This window comes from Lontra canadensis, unplaced genomic scaffold, assembly GCF_010015895.1.
Source record: "Lontra canadensis isolate GAN:19392208 unplaced genomic scaffold, GSC_riverotter_1.0 scaffold50, whole genome shotgun sequence".
Lineage (NCBI taxonomy): Eukaryota > Metazoa > Chordata > Mammalia > Carnivora > Mustelidae > Lontra > Lontra canadensis.
The window spans coordinates 8,180,338-8,197,341 of NW_022631044.1; the positions used below are offsets into that span (position 1 = coordinate 8,180,338).

The following is a 17,004-nucleotide window of genomic DNA, read 5'->3' on the forward strand; positions in this document are numbered from 1 at the left end:
TTACTGTGGGGAAATCTTAATGAATTTAGGGTGGTTGAAGGAAATGGAGAGTCAAATGGTTTAAAATTGGGACTCACCTACATAGGCAGTCTCTAATTTTACATAATCTCTTTATAGCTAGAGATTTCCCCTCATTTCATAAGAATTAGGAGAGGCATAGGAAAAAACAGAAAATCTGCATAGGTTTCCCAATTCAGATTCTTTAAGAAATAAACAAGGTGACCCCCACACCCCCATGCTGAAGGAATTTGTAGGAGTCTAGAAATGTTTTTCTGTAAGTCCCCATCTCCTCAAGGGTTTTTGGCTTCCTGCGATGGCACTTAGGATTTCTTCTTGCTGTTAAAACAACATGATGGTAAATAGAATAAATTGAAATAGTAGTGTACTATTGTTGGAATCAGTATTTAATTTCTCTGACCGCAAGCAATGGGCGTTCAACATAAGTAGATTTTCCAAATATTTGTAGTTTCCCTCTTTAAAATGTCAAAATGTTTTTAGCTTAGCCATTTTATTTGATGAAATTAATAAAAAAGTTAAACAGACTTAATGTCAAATTTAGAATTGTCTTTATTAAACAGTTAATATACAGGATTATGTATTAAACAATATTTCCTATCCTTTAGATATTTTTCTCTTTCAAATATATGATGCTTTTGTGCAGAAATAACCATACATTTAATGTGAAGGGATGTAAATGCAACAGGCGAACCAAGGCCCTGAGTAATTTGTCTGGCCATACTGTGTGTGTGTGTGTGTGTGTGTTTAAATAAAATATGAATTGTCAGTACTTCCCAATGCAAACATTTTACTCTAACCATGTCAGTTTCCATATCGTTTTATAATTATCCATGTCCCTTAACCTCTTTGTATGGTATTGTTTGCTTTCTGTTCAGGGACCTTGAGGAAGTTATTTATCTTTGTGCATTTTCTTAACAGCTTGTTTCTTATGGTCTCAGTGAGTGGTGTAATTGGATGTGTTTCCTTTGCATTAGGAGGACTGTGACAGATATTCAAAGAAGTCTGGGAAATGTAAGTTTTAGCTTTCTGCTAAACTTGCTAAGCTAGAGGGGAGTTAGAGTAGATGAACTTTTTGTTACCATTCTTAGCTTTATGTCTCTGCTCTTTATTTCTTACTCTTATTTTATTCACCAGATTTCCTTACCAGCCTCCCCCCACCTTTTTAAAAATTTCTTAAAACACATGTATTTTTATAAGCTACCTAGTCTGACAGGGCCTTGAGCTTAGACTAGGTGATATCTAAGTTCCCTTTCAGCTATAAACTTCTGTTTATTTATTTATTCCTTCAATGAAAAATGTTCATAGAATACCTGCTATTTGATATATATACTCTGCAATATATTATTATCTATCCTCCAATAAGAAAATAATACATGTTCGTCAGTATCCAGATTTTGTACTGCTTCATTTGTAAAGTTTTACATGACACTATAGCTCATATTATGTTGTTTTGCCCCACAAATTCTTTTAGGACTTACTAAAAAAATGTAACATAGGTTAACTTTTGTTTTCCTTAGTGTTTTGGTTGTTTTAATTACTTAATGTAATTGTAGGCACTTTGAAGAATCATACTTCTTTTATAATCATTTAATATAGTGATAGTCCACATAGTAATAATAATCATAATGTTAACTAACATTTATGAACACTAACTTTGAGATGAGCATTGTTTTAAGTGCTTCACATATATCCATTCCTTTTAATCTTACAAAACGTTTATGAAATGGGCTCTCGTATCCATTTTTACAGTTGAGGTAAGGCACATAAAGGTTAATTAAATTTCCTTAAGATTATACTGCTGGTAAGTGAAGAACCCAGTAAATGAGACTTCAAAAACCCATTCACTTATCCATTTTGGTATAATGCATAATTACTGTATACTTGTTGAATGAATGGATGTTTTCAACTTTAATATATATTGGTTACAGCTTTGGTATCTATTTTCCACTTTGGATAAAAGACTAAGGATATTTTACTTCGGAGAGAATACTTTTCAAACAAGAACATCAAACTTTCTTAGTAAACAATATTATGAGTCACTTTTACAGTTAATAATGAGTATTCAAATTGTGTACTTATTCCTTGAGGGATTTTGGATAAGGTGTCTTTTTCAAAGAAAATTTGAGGTATACATAATACTTAGAGAAATTTTGATTTGTGTTAAGTGTCTTAATTATTACTTGTTACTTATTTTCAGTTGAGTGGTGATTTTATGCAATGGCTTCAAGCCATAGTTCTTCACCAGTGCCTCAAGGAAGCAGCAGTGATGTTTTCTTTAAAAAAGAGGTAGATCCAACAAAACACATTCGACCTGTGCAGTCACTGCCAGATGTATGTCCCAAGGAACCCACAGGTAATGTCTTTTTTTTGCTGTTGTTGTGAGGATTTTTGTTGAGGATTTGTATTATTTTTAAATGAGTACTTAGATTCCATATACATTTGACACTTGAACAACATGGTTTTGAACTGCATGGGTCCCCTTATTTGCAGCCTTTTTTTTTTTTTTTATAAATACAGTACTATAAATGTATTTTCTCTTCCTTATGGGTTTGTTAGTAACATTTTCTTTCCCCTAGCTTACTTTCTTGTAAGAATGCAGTATATAATAACATACAGAATATGTGTTAATTTACTATTTATGTTATTGGAAGGGCTTCTGTTCAACAGTAGGCTATCAGTAACATCTGGGGAGAGTTGAAGTTATATGTGGATTTTTTACTTCTTGGGGAGGGGGTAGTCTGTATCCCTAATCCTTCTGTTGTTCAAGGGTCAGCTGTATCTGAAGGAATACATTTTATAGTGTTAAACTAAAGAGATAGTTTGGAAGTAAGTTGATTGGGAAATTGGAATATAGTTCTTTTCATGCATTTCCATAAAAGTAACTTGCTAAACTGGAAAAAAAAAAGCTTTGAAAATGAAACTACAGATACAAAGCTTTTTAGTTAGATGCAGTATAGTGAAGCCTCATTATTTGTGAATTCCATGTTTGCAAATTTGCTTACTCCCTAAAACTTATTCGTAACCCCAATGTCAATACTTGTAGGTACTTTTGTGGTCATTTTTAGCCATATGCAGAGGAATGAAAAATTTGAATTATCTGATGCAGATGTCCCTAGCAAAGATTGAACAAAATAACTCTGCTTTCTTGTTTTGGCTCTCATGCTCTAAACAAGTGTCCTTTCTGTGGTCTATTTAGTGCCACATTTTCTGCATTTTTGAGATTTTTATTGATGATTTTGCTGTTTAAAATGTCTCCCCAACATAGTGCCGAATGACTTTCTAGTGTTTCTAAGAACCAGAAGACTGCAATGTATGTGCCTTATGAAGAAATTTCATTTAGGTATGAACTATAGTGGTGTGAGCCATGAGTTCAGTATTAATGAATGAGCAGTGTATACTAAATAAGGTGTCTTCAAACAGAAACACACACAAAATAAGATTATGAATTGGTCAGTTGCTGAAAATGTTTTGACCAGGGGCTTGAAGGTACCTAACCCTGTATTTCCCCTAGAAGAATAATGGTTCAGTATTTGCTAATTGTTACAGTGACTTTATAGAGCAAAACTACTATGAATAACAAGAATTGACCATATGTTTTTATTTTCTCTATGGTTAATGCCACAGCAGCATTTCTGTCATCTATAAGCCAAACAAGGGTATTAGAACCTGGTGTGTCTGCCTTAATACAATAGAAAAAAAAGGTGTGTTTTTGAAAAATCTGGAGTATTAAAGGATAGAAGATGCACAATAGAAAGGAGGAAGAATTTTGATGTTGAAAAAGGAAAGAGAATTTTTACATTAAAGAAAGGAATTAATGAGAGACTTCCATTACCATCTATCCCACCCTGCAACTATAACTCTCAAATTTTGCATGTTCTTTATTTTGCATGTTTTTCCTTCTCTTGGCAATTGATGCTGAAAGCTGAAGGTTATTAATCAGATTGATTTTCATTAAAACGTTTTTTTACAGAAGAGTTTCTACTCTTTGTACAGTGTAGAAACTAAGCATTTTTATTTTTCTAGGATGTAGTTTCAAATGTAGAACTTAGTTTATCGAGTTTTCTTGTTTACTTTTTGCAGGTGATTCACATAGTTTATGTGTTGCCCCATCTCTAGTTACAGATCAACATAGATGGACTATATATCATTCCAAAGTAAACCTCCCAGCAGCATTAAATGATCCTAGATTAGCAAAAAGAGAATCTGACTTCTTCACAAAAACATGGGGATTGGACTTTGTGGACACTGAAGTCATACCTTCATTCTACCTCCCACAGATCAGCAAGGAACATTTTACAGTTTATCAACAGGAAATCTCTCAGGTAATACCTAATCAAAAGTAATAGAAAGATCTTTGATTTGACTTATTGTAGATTTTTGACCAATAATCTTTGATGAGGTTATAGTATTCTTTTCTGTCTATATACATTCTGCTGTCCTGGGTTGTATTTAATTCATTGCATATATATATATATATATATATATATATATATATATATATATATATATTTCTCTTACTGTAGTGATTTTTCAGAATTACACTTTACTAACAGTGCAGAGATTCATCATGAAATCCACCCTACCTACCAAGGACAAAACTGTTCAGTTAGGCCAATAAAACCCAGATGATTTGTGAGGTTTAAGAAGTGAGTGGAGTAGAACTGTTTCTATGTCTCTCATTTACCATAGAAAATTTAGTAGAGCATGCTAGCTCTAGCAGATAGTCTTAATATCTTTAGACATAATATGTTGCTCTAAACTCAGTTCTGAGCAAGAAGTGAATGTATTGCTTAGTTTAAGAAGGCTTGTTATTAATTTTTATTGAGTATTATCAATATAATTTTGGTTACCATTTTAGTCTTTAAAAAAACTCATTTTAAAAAACCTCTTTTTTAAAAGGATATTAAAATTTTTTCTTTACAGAGGTATAATTGGCATATAATAATTTCGGGTGTATAACAGAATGATTTGATATTTATATATATTGCAAAATGATCACCATAATGCTAGTTAACATCCTTGCCATACATACTTACAAAAAATTTTTTTCTTGTGATGAGGATTTTAAAAATCTATTCTCCTTGCAACCTTCAAATATTCAATGCAGTATTATTAACTATAGTGACCATGCTTTAGATTACATCTAGAAGTTTATATAGGGGATAATTATTTATATTTTTATAATATCCCTTTTTATACTTTTTTCATTAGCAGACCTAATTTGCATTTAGCTAACTTTGTTTCACTTGATTACTTTGTTCTTTTTATGATTTGGAAGTAGGCTAAATACAGTTATATTATTGGCGTTGATACTATGCAATATTTGGTTCATTTTTAGTACTATCTAATATTTTTGTACAGAACTTATAAATATTGTTTACTTTTATATCATGTATATTGTCATGCTGTCTAGAGTTTTTATGTTCCGTTTTCAGTAATCACATCTAACTGTCTGGATGTTGTTAAGTAGATGAGCTTTAATATACTTTCTCTTTGTTAGTTTCTAATCTTACTCCTTTTTGTTAGTTTCTAATCTTTATTCTAACCTTAGTTTCTAGTTCTAATCTTTATTCTTTTTGTTAGTTTCTAATCTTTATTCCGCATAACGTACAATTTAGGTTTTCCATTTGTCCATTTATTGATCAAATATGTACTGAATGCCTTCCATGTGCCAGGCACTGTCTAAACACTAGGGATACAGCAGAGGACAAAATATACCAGTTGCCTCCATTACAAAGCTTATATTTCTAGCAAGCAATAAACCCTAAAGCAACCACTAAAATAATAAAGAATTATAGCTAAAAAGCCAATAGAAGAGATTACAGGAAATAAAAAAAATTCTCACTCTACACAAAGGTAGAAAAAGGGTAAAAAAGAAGGAAAGATTAGATGGGTCTGAAAGAATAAACATCAGAATGGTCGACTTATACCTAACCCGATCAGTACATTAAATGTAAATGTTTAAGCATCCCAGTTACAAGGCAGAGATTGTGAGATTGGATGAAAAAGCAAGACCCAGCTGTATGCTACCTATAAGAAATGCACTTTGAATACAGAGACATAAAACACTTAAAAGTAAAAGGATAGAAAAAGATATACCAGGCTAACAACAAAAGAAAGCTGTATGACTATTTTAATATCACCTAAAATAGATTTCAGGCAAAAACTGTTACTAGAGATGAAGAAGGTGTTTTTTTTTAAAGATTATTTATTTATTTATTTAACAGACAGAGATCACAAATGGGCAGAGAGGCAGGCAGAGAGAGAGGGGGAAGCAGGCTCCCTGCTGAGCAGAGAGCCTGATGTGGGGCTCGATCCCAGGACCCTGAGATCATGACCTGAGCTGAAGGCAGAGGCTTGATCCACTGAGCCACCCAGGCGCCCCAAGAAGGTTATTTTGTAATGACGAAAGTATTAAGTTAATCAAGGAGCTATTGTATTTCTAAACATTTATGTTTGCAAAAACAGCATCAAAATGCATGAAGCAAAAACTGAGAACTTTCTGGGAAAATAGGTGAATTCACAATTATGGTTGGAGATTTTAATACTTGTCTCTCAATAAATGATAGAACAAGCAAATAGAAAACCAGTGAGTATATGGTAGACTTAACACAGCACTGTCAGTTAACCTGACTTAACTTGAAAGAACACATTGAAAGAACATTCCACCCAACACAGAAGAATACATTTTCTCCTGAAGTGTTCATGGAACATTTATCAAGATGGACCACAATCTGGGCCATTAAACAAGTGTTAATACATTTAAAAGGCTTCAAAGTATATACAAAATCATACAAAGTATATATTTTGACCACAACCGAATGAAAGTAGAAATTATTAACAGAAAGTGTGTAGGAAATCCACAAATATTTGGAAACCAAAGCTTACACTTCTAAATAAAATGTGGAAGGGAGGAACAAGATGGTGGAGGAATAGGAGACCTAAATTTTGTCTCGTCCCAAGGAATTCAGCTAGCTAGTTATCAAACCATTCTGAACACCTACAAACTCAGCAGGAGATTGAAGAGAAGAATAGCAATTCTATGAACAGAAAATCGACCACTTTCTGGAAGGTAGGAGTATAGAGAAGTGAATCCAAGGTGATAATACGGGTAGATAGACCATGGGGGGGGAATGGATCCTCCATAAGCCAGCTACTGGCAAGTGAGAGAGCAGTGGAGCACAAAATAAGAACTTTTAGAAGTCTGCTTTGCAGAGGGATGTTGCTCCAGTGGATAAGTAGGGGTGGAATCCTTGCTGGGACAGTATGGTCTCAGGACTCTTGGGGTCACAGAAAGACTGGGGGTGCCTGAGTGTGGCACAGCTCCCAGGTATTGGAATGGGGAAGCTGGTTGCAAAGATGGAGCCCAGGAGTGGGCTCTCAGCTTGGGGTTGCCATAAACTGTGATCCAAGGCAATGTTGGGCCATTATTCTTGGAGCAGGGACCTCACAAGTGACAGATCTGGGGAGACTCACCCCCTCCCCCCAGTGGGAGGGGCAGCATAGGAGCACGCTGGAGGAATCTGCTGGGTTTGGAGACTCCACACTGGGCTGTGTGCCAGAGATAGAAATGCTCGGTGACAGGCTGGGCGAGCTCAGAGTGTGGCTGGAGATTGGGGTGACAGGAGTGATTGACTGCTTTTTTTCTGAGGGCTCACTGAGGAGGGAGGCCCCCGAGCTCTTGGCTCCTCCAGACCGGAGATTGGGAGGCTGCCATATCATTCTCCTCCTCCAAAGCTGTACGGAAAGCTTTCAGGGAACAAAAACTACCAGGAGCAAAGCTGAGCAGATTGCTTAGCCTGGCCCCTGGCAAGGGTGGTGCCATTTTGCCTGGAGCAAAGAAGTTTGAGAATCACTGCAATAGGCCTCTCCCCCAGAAGATCAGCAAGAACATCCAGCCAAGACCAAGTTTACTGATCAATGAGAACTGCAAAACTCTAGTGCTAGGAGAATACAGCACGTAGGATTCATGGCTTTTTTCTCATGATTCTTTAGTCTTTCAAAGTTAAATTTTTAAAATTTTGTTTTCTTTTTTCTTTTTCTTTTTAGATTTTTCTTCTTTTTTTATTTTAACCAACATCTTATCAATACCTTTTTAAAAATCTTTTTTGATTTTCACTTTTATAGTCATATTCTGTCCCTTCATTGTATTTAATGTTATTTTTTGTATACGTGTAAGTTCTTCTTTCTTTAAAATTTTGACATACAGTTTCTTCTAACAGACCAAAATATACCCCAAATCTAGTGTATGGTTTTGTTCTAGTCTCCAGCCTGATCACATTTTCTCCTTTTCTTAAACAATTTTTTTCTTTTTTCAACCAGCTTATCTTATGAATTCCTTTTTAAAAATCTTTTTAATTTTCATCTTTACAGCCATCCCTTCATTGTATTTACCCATTTATATGCACACACACACACACACACACACACACGTTTTTCTTTCTTCAAAATTTTGGGAGGCCATTTCTTCTAACAGACCAAAATATGCCCTGAATCAAGTGTGAAGCCCTGTTCTATTCCAGACTAATCATATTTTTTCCCCCTTTCTTTCCCCCTGATTTTGGGTCCCTTCTGATTTATTTAGTGTATATTTTTCTGGGGTCGTTGTTACCCTTTTAGTATTTTGTTCTCGCATTCATCTGTTCTTCTCTAGACAAAATGACAAGGTGGACAAACTCACCTCAAAAAAAGAACAAGAGGCAATACCAATTGCTCGGGACCCAATCAGTATGGACAATAGTAAGATGTTGAAACTAGAGTTCAGAATAACGATTATAAAGATACTAGCTGGGCTTCAAAAAAGCATAGAAGATGCTAGGGAATCCCTTAATGGAGAAATAAAAGAACTAAAATCTTACCAAGTTGAAATAAAAAAAAAAAACTATTAATGAGGTGCAATAAAAAATGGAGTCTCTTACTGCTAGGATAGATGAGACATAAGAGGATTAATGATATAGAAGACCAAATGATGGAGAATAGGAAGCTGAGGAAAAGAGAGATAAACAACTACTGGATCAGTGGGGAGAATTTGAGAGATAAGCAATACCATAAGATGGAAAAATATTAGAATAATTGGGATCCCAGAAGAAGAAGAAAGAGAAATGGGGGCAGAAGGTATACTGGAGCAAATTATAGTAGAGTATTTCCCTAATATGGAAAAGGGAAGAAGCATCAAAATCCAGGAGGCACAGAGAAATCCCCTCAAAATTAATAAAAATAGGTCCACACCCCATCATCTAATAGTAAAACTTACAAGTCTCAGTGACAAAGAGAAAATCCTGAAAGCAGCTCGGGACAAGATTGACAGCAGACCTATCCACAGAGACATGGCAGGCCACAAAGGACTGGCATGACATATTCAGAGCACTAAATGAGAAAAATATGCAGCCAAGAATACTATATCCAGCTAGGTTGTCATTGAAAATAGAAGGAAAATAAAAAGCTTCCAGGACAAAGAAAAACTAAAGAATTTGCAAACACCAAACCAGCCCTACAGGAAATATTGAAAAAGGTCCCCCAAGCAAAGAGAGAGCCCAAAAGTAACATAGACCAGAAAGGAACAGAGACAATATACAGTAACAGTCACCTTACAGACAATACAGTGACACTAAATTCATATCTTTCAGTAATTTCCCTGAATAGAAATGGGCTAAATGCCCCAATCAAAAGACACAGGGTATCAGAATAGATTAAAAAAAAAAAAAAAAACAAAACCCAAGACCCATCGATATGCTGTCTGTAAGAAACTCATTTTAGACACAAAGACCCCTCCAGATTTAAAGTGAGGGGGTGGAAAACAATTTATGATACTAATGGACATCAAAAGGAAGCTGGGGTGGCAGTCCTTATATCAGATAAATTAGATTTTAAGCCAAAGACTGTAATAAGAGATGAGGAAGGACACTAGATCAAACTGAAAGGGTCTGTCCAACAAGAAGATCTAACAATTTTAAGTATCTATGCCCCTAACATGGGAGCAGCCAATTATATAAACCAATTAATAACAAAATCAAAGAAACACATCAACAATACAATAATAGTAGGGGACTTTAATACCCCCCCTCCCTGAAATGGACGGATCATCTAAGCAAAAGATCAACAAGGAAATAAAGGCTTTAAATGACACACTGGACCAGATGGACCACACAGATATAGTCAGAACATTCCATCCCAAAACAGCATAATACACATTCTTCTCTAGTGCACATGGAACATTTTCCAGAATAGATCACATCCTGGATCACAAATCAGGTCTCAGTCAGTACCAAAAGATTGGAATCATTCCCTGCATATTTTCGGACTGCAGTGCTTTGAAACTGGAACTCAGTCACAAGAGGAAAGTTGTAAAGAACTCAAATACATGGAGGCTAAAGAGCATCCCACTAAAGAATGAATGGGTCAACCAGGAAATTAAGAATTTTAAAAATTCATGGAAACAAATGAAAATGAAAACACAACTGTTCAAAATCTGTGGGACACAGCAAAGGCAGTCCTGAGAGGAAAATAAATAGTGGTATAAGCCTTTCTCAAGAAACAAGAAAGGTCTCAAGTACACAACCTAACTGTACACTTAAAGGAGTGGGAGAAAGAACAGCAAATAAAGCCTAAACCCAGGAGGAGAAGAGGAATAATAAAGATCAGAGTAGATATCAATGAAATAGAAACCAAAAGAACAGTAGAACAGATCAACTAAACTAGGAGTTGGTTCTTTGAAAGTATTAATAAGATTGATAATCCCCTGGTCAGACTTATCAAAAAGAAAAGAGAAAGGACCCAAATTAATAAAACCATGAATGAAAGAGGAGAGATCACAACCAACACCAAAGAAATACAAACAATTATAAGACCATATTATGAACAACTATACACCAGTAAATTAGACAGTCTGGAAGAAATGGGTGCATTCCTAGAGATGTGTAAACTACCAAAACTGAACCAGGAAAAAATAGAAAACCCAAACAGACCCATAACCAGTAAGGAGATTGAAGCAGTAATCAAAAATCTCCCAGCAAACAAGAGCCCAGGGCCAGACAGCTTCCCAGGGGAATTCTACCAAACATTTAAAGAAGAATTAATACCTGTCCTCCTGAAACTGTTCCAAAAAATAGAAATGGAAGAAAAACTTCCAAACTCATTTTATGAAGCCAGTATTACCTTGATCCCAAAACCAGGCAAAGACCCCTTCAAAAGGGAGAATTACAGACTAATATGCCTAATGAACATGGATGTAAAAATTCTCACCAAAATACTAGCTAATAGTATCTAGCAGTACATTAAAAGGATTATTCACCACAACCAAGTGGGATTTATTCCTGGGCTGCAAGGTTGGTTCAGCATCCGCAAATCAATCAGTGTGATACAATACATTAATAAAGAACAAGAACCATATGATACTCAATAGATGCAAAAAAAGCATTTGAGAAAGTACAGTATCCTTTCTTGGTCAAGATTCTTCACAGTATAGGCATGGAGATATGCCTATATCAATATCATCAAAGCCATGTATGGAAAAACCCATAGCGCATATCATTCTCAGTGGGGAAAAACTGAGAACTTTTCCCCTAAGGCCAGGAATGCGGCAGGGATGTCCACTATTACCACTGCTATTTAACATAGTACTAGAAGTCTTAGTTTCAGCAATCAGACAAGGAAAAGAAGTAAAAGGCATCCAAATCAGCAAAGAAGAAGTTAAACTCTCACTCTTTGCAGATGATATGATACTTAATGTGGAAAACCCGAAATACTCCATCCCAGAATTGCTAGAACTCATACAGGAATTCAGTAAAGTGTCAGGATATAAAATCAATGCACAGGAATCAGTTAAATGGCTATACATGACCAACAAGACAGAAGAAAGAGAAATTGAGGAGTCCATCCCATTTACAATGCTCCCAAAAATGTACAATACCTTGGAATAAATCTAATCAAAGAAAGAATCTGTACCCAGAAAACTATAGAATACTCCAAAAGAAATTGTGGAAGACTCAAAGAAATGGAAAAATGTTCCATGCTCATGGATTGAAGAACAAATATTATGAAAATAGCTATGCCACCTACAGCAATCTACACATTTAATGCAATCCCTGTCAAAATATTGTCAACCTTTTTCAGAGAAATGGAACAAATAATCCTAAAATTTATATGGAAGTAGAAAAGCCCCTGAATAGCCAGAGGAGTGTTGAAAAATAAAACTAAAGTTGGCAGCATCACAATTCCAGACTTCAAGCTCTATTACAAAGCTGTAATCATCAAGACAATATGGTCCTGGCACAAAAACAGACACATAGATCGATGGAACAGAATAGAGAGCCCAGAAATGGACCCTCAACTCTATGGTCAACTAATCTTCGACAAAGTAGGAATGAATGTCCAGTGGAAAAAAGACAGTCTCTTCAACAAATGGTGTTGGGAAAATTGGACAGCCACATGCAGAAGAATGAAACTGGACCACTTTCTTACACCACACACAATAATAGACTCAAAATGGATGAAAGACCACAGTGTGAGACAGGAATCCATCAAAATCCTTGAGGAGAACATAGGCAGCAACCTCTTTGATCTCAGCTACAGCAACTTCTAGAAACATCACCAAAGGCAAGGAAAGCAAGGGCAAAAATGAACTATTGGGACTTCATCAAGATCAAAAGCTCTTGCACAACAAAGGAAATAGTCAACAGAACTAAAAGATAACGGACAGAATGGGAGAAGATATTTGCAAATGACATATCAGATAAAAGGCTAGTATCCAAAATCTATAAAGAACTTATCAAACTCAATACCCAAAGAACAAATAATCCAGTCAAGAAATTGGCAGAAGAGGGACACCTGGGTGGCTCAGTTGGTTAAGCTGCTCTCTTCAGCTCAGGTCATAATCCCAGGGTCCTGGGATCGAGTCCCACATTGGGCTCCGTGCTCAGTGGGAAGCGTGCTTCTCTCTCTGCCTCTGCCTGCTTGTGCTCCCTCTCTCTCTTTCTCTCTGAAGAATAAATAAATAAATACAATCTTAAAAAAAAAAGGAAAAGAAAAAGAAACAGGCAGAAGACATGAGCAGGCATTTCTGCAAAAAAGACATCCAGATGGCCAACAGACACATGAAAAAGTGCTCAACATCACTTGGCATCAGGGAAATACAAATCAAAACCACAGTGAGGTACCAACTCACACTGGTCAGAGTGGTTAACATTAACCAGTCAGAAAACGACAGGTGTTGGCGAGGATGTGGAGGAAGGGGAACCCTCTTAACTGTTGGTAGGAATGAAAGCTGGTGCAGCCACTCTGGAAAACAGCATGGAGGTTCCTCAAAAAGTTGAAAATAGAGCTACCCTATGACCCAGCAATCACACTACTGTGTATTTACCCTAAAGATACAAATGTAGTGATCCGAAGGGGTACATGTACCCGAATGTTTATAGCAGCAATGTCCACAATAGCCATACTATGGAAAGAGCTTAGATGTCCATCAACAGATGAATGGATGAAAAAGTGGTGTCTGTGGGTGTGTGTACATATGTGTATGTATGTACACACACATATATAATGGAATACTGTGCAGCCATCAAGAAAACTGAAATCTTACCATTTGCATTGATGTGGATGGAACTAGAGGGTATTATGCTAAGCTAAATAGGTCTATTAGAGCAAGACAATTATCATATGATCTCACTGATATGAGGAATTTGAGAAACAAGACGGAGGCTCATAATGGAAGGGAGGGAAAAATGAAACAAGACAAAACCAGAGTTTGGGACAAATCATAAGAGACTCTTAATCTCAGGAAACAAACTGAAGGTTGCTGGAGAGGAAGGGGGTGGGAGGGATGAGGTGGCTGGGTGATGGACATTGGGGAGGGTATGTGCTATGGTGAGTGCTGTGAATTGTGTAAGACTGATGAATCACAGACCTGTACCCCTGAAAGAAATAATACATTATATGTTAGTTAAAAAAAAAAAAAATAAAATGCCGATCATAAAGCAAAAGGGAGGCACCTGGATGGTTCAGTCAGTTAAGTGTCTGACTCTTAATCTCAGCTCAGGTCTTTCAGGGTCATGGAGCCTACTCAAAAAAAAAAAAAAAAAAATTAGAACCATTTACCCTTGAACAACATGGGTTTGAACCATACAGATCTACTTATATACAGTTTTTTTCAGTAAATATAGTTACAGTACTGCAAATGTATTTGGCTTCCTTAAATATATTTTGTTTTCTCTTACTTTAAGAATAAGTATAGTATATAATATGTATAATATACAAAATATGTGTTAATTGACTGTTTATGTTACTGTTAAGGCTTCCAATCCATAGTAGAGTATTAGTAGTTAAGTGTTTGGGGAGTCAGAAGTTATTGTTGGATTTTTGATTGTGGCATATTTGTGTTCCTAACCCCCACATTTGAACTAAATGGAAATGAAAACATGACATACTGGGATTTGTGGCATGCTGCTCAAGCGGTACTTAAGGAATAATTTATAGCAGTAAATACATGTATTAGAAAAGAATAGTCTCAAGTCAGTGACCTCAACTTTTACCTTAAAAAGCTACAAAAAGGGGCGCCTGGGTGGCTCAGTGGCTTAAAGCCTCTGCCTTCGGCTCAGATCATGATCCCAGGGTCCTGGGTTTGAGCCCCTCATCAGGCTCTCTGCTCAGCAGGGAGTCTTCTTCCCTTCTTCTCTCTCTGCCTGCCTCTCTGCCTACTTGTGATCTCTCCCTGTCAAATAAATAAATAAAATCTTTAAAAAAAGCTACAAAAATAACATATATACCAAAATAAGCAGAAGAAACATCAAAGTTAAAATCAGTGAAATAGAAAATAGAGAAATAGAGAAAAATTGGTGAAACCTAAACCTGATTCTTTGATAAGATCAATAGAATTGACAATCTCTAGCAATACTGATTCAGGAAGAAAAGGGAAAAGACATAATCACCAATAACAAGAATGAAAGTGATGACATCACTACAGATTTTACAGAAATAAAAAGACTAATAATGAAATACTATCAACAACTTTATGCCAATAAATTCAGCAAGTTAGACGAACTGATGAATTCCTTGAAGATACAAATTACCAAATCTCTTTCAGGAGGAAATAGATAACTTGAATAGCCTTGTAGTTATTAAAGAAATTGATGTTAAGTAGCTTTCAAAGAAGAAAACTCAGGTCCCCGTGGCCTCACTATTGATTTCTACCAAATACTTAAGGAAAAAAACAATAGCATGTCCATACATATTCTTTCATGTGTTTATAAGAAGGTGAAGGACAGGGCCAGTACTAGGATGAGGCCATGAATTGCCTGAGGTGTAAAATGTGAAGAGCACCAAAATCTAAGAGTAGTGTTTGGGGAGTCAGAAGTTATTGTTGGATTTTTCTATTGTACTTAAATATTGTATCCAGGCTGCTTGCTTGCCTTACCCTATTGATAGCCCTGGTGGAATAACTAGAACTCTCGTATACTGTTGGTGGGAATTTAAAGTGGTAAAACCCTTTTGTAAAAACAGTTTAGTGATTTCTTAAAAAGTTAAAAATACTTCTGGTTCAGCATGTACGGAACTTGAAAAATGTCTACTCCAGTTCTCGAAAGAAAAAAATCTGAAGAAACTGAAAACAATTCAGAAGCTTTTTGAAGGTCACAGCACAGGGGCACAAACTCACTAAAAGACAATGATGTAACCACAGGTCTATGGAATGCTTCCCCTCCTCCCACATTTTACCGTCCTATCAATAGGGCACTGGTACAGTAATGGAATAAACTGAAAGAATTGCATGTCTTCAGCTTTATTTAAGAAATTTGTAAAAACAGGAAGGGAGACAAAGACAAGGACACGAGAGGAAATTTTAGCCTCTAACACCTGCAGCTATATCAAATAGTAAATATAGTCTAATTCCTAGCCAGATAAACATAAAACCTCACAATAAATACCTGTTTACCTCAGTTCCTTTTATCCAGTACTTCATATCTGGCTTGCAGCAAGAAAAATTACAATAAATACTAAAAACAAGAAGGAAAAAACCCCCACAGTTTAAAGAAAGCAAGTACTAGAATGAGACTCAGATGGCAACAATTTCGGAATTATCAGACTGGGAATTTAAAATGACTATGGTTAATATGCTAAGGACTGCAGTGGAAAAGGTAGTCAACATGCAAGAATAGATGGATAATGTAAGCAGAGATGGAAACTATAAGAATCAAAGGAAATGCTAGAAATAAACACTGGCAAATGAAGAATACTTTTGATGGCTTCATCAGTAGACTTGAAATGGCAGAGGAAAGAATCAGTGAGCTTAAGGATGTGTTGATAAAACTTACCAGAATGTGCGGGTCAGTCAAAGTATTGCTTAGAGAGAAATTTAACAGCATTGAATGTGTATATTAGAGAAAAAAATCTAAAATTAATAATCTAAGTTTTGCCACAGGAGACCAGAAGAACAAACTAAATCCAAAATAAGGAGAAGGTGAATCTGTTGTTGTGTACTGATGTTGTGTACTGAAACTAATGTAACATTGTATGTCAGCTATACAAAACAAAACAAAAAACAGAAGAAAAGAAATTAAAAAAATTAGACCAGAAATCAGTGAAATTGAGATCTCCTTTGAGAAGATCAATAAAATTGGTAACTGTCTAGCAAGGTCAGTTAAGGAAAAAAGAAGGCCTAAATTACTAGTATTAGAAATGAAAGAGGGAGAAGCGCCTAGGTGGCTCAGTGGGTTAAAGCCTCTGCCTTCAGCTCAGGTCACGATCCCAGGGTCGTGGTAGGGACCTAGGTAGGGAGCCTGCTTCCTCCTCGCTCTCTGCCTGCCCCTCTTGTCTACTTGTGATCTGTCTGTAAAATCAATAAAGAAATCTTAAAAAGAAAAAATGAAAGAGGGCACAGCACTAATGATCTCGTGAACATTAAAAAGATAATAAAAGAATATTATGAGCAACTCTAAGCACACAAATTCTGTAACCTAGATGAAAAAGATCAGTTCCTTGGAAGACACAATCTTCCAA

The 17,004-nt window shown here is 35.9% G+C and overlaps 1 protein-coding gene across 8 annotated transcripts in view; it reads left to right on the forward strand.

Annotated features, from left to right (window-relative positions):
• The window catches only part of VPS54 (VPS54 subunit of GARP complex), a 102,244-nt gene that overhangs the window by 15,566 nt on the left and 69,674 nt on the right, over nt 1–17,004 (forward strand). For 5 of the 8 annotated variants that reach the window (XR_004384580.1, XM_032873788.1, XM_032873793.1 and 2 more), the window contains exons 2-4: nt 937–1,029; nt 2,216–2,371; nt 4,099–4,340. Coding sequence is in view for 7 of the 8 variants with exons in the window: in XM_032873788.1 (XP_032729679.1) it covers nt 2,236–2,371; nt 4,099–4,340 (378 nt within the window). In the remaining variant the exon portion in view is untranslated. The remainder of the gene's footprint in view (nt 1–936; nt 1,030–2,215; nt 2,372–4,098; nt 4,341–17,004) is intronic. The other 3 variants (XM_032873791.1, XM_032873789.1, XM_032873790.1) reach the window with 3 other exon arrangements.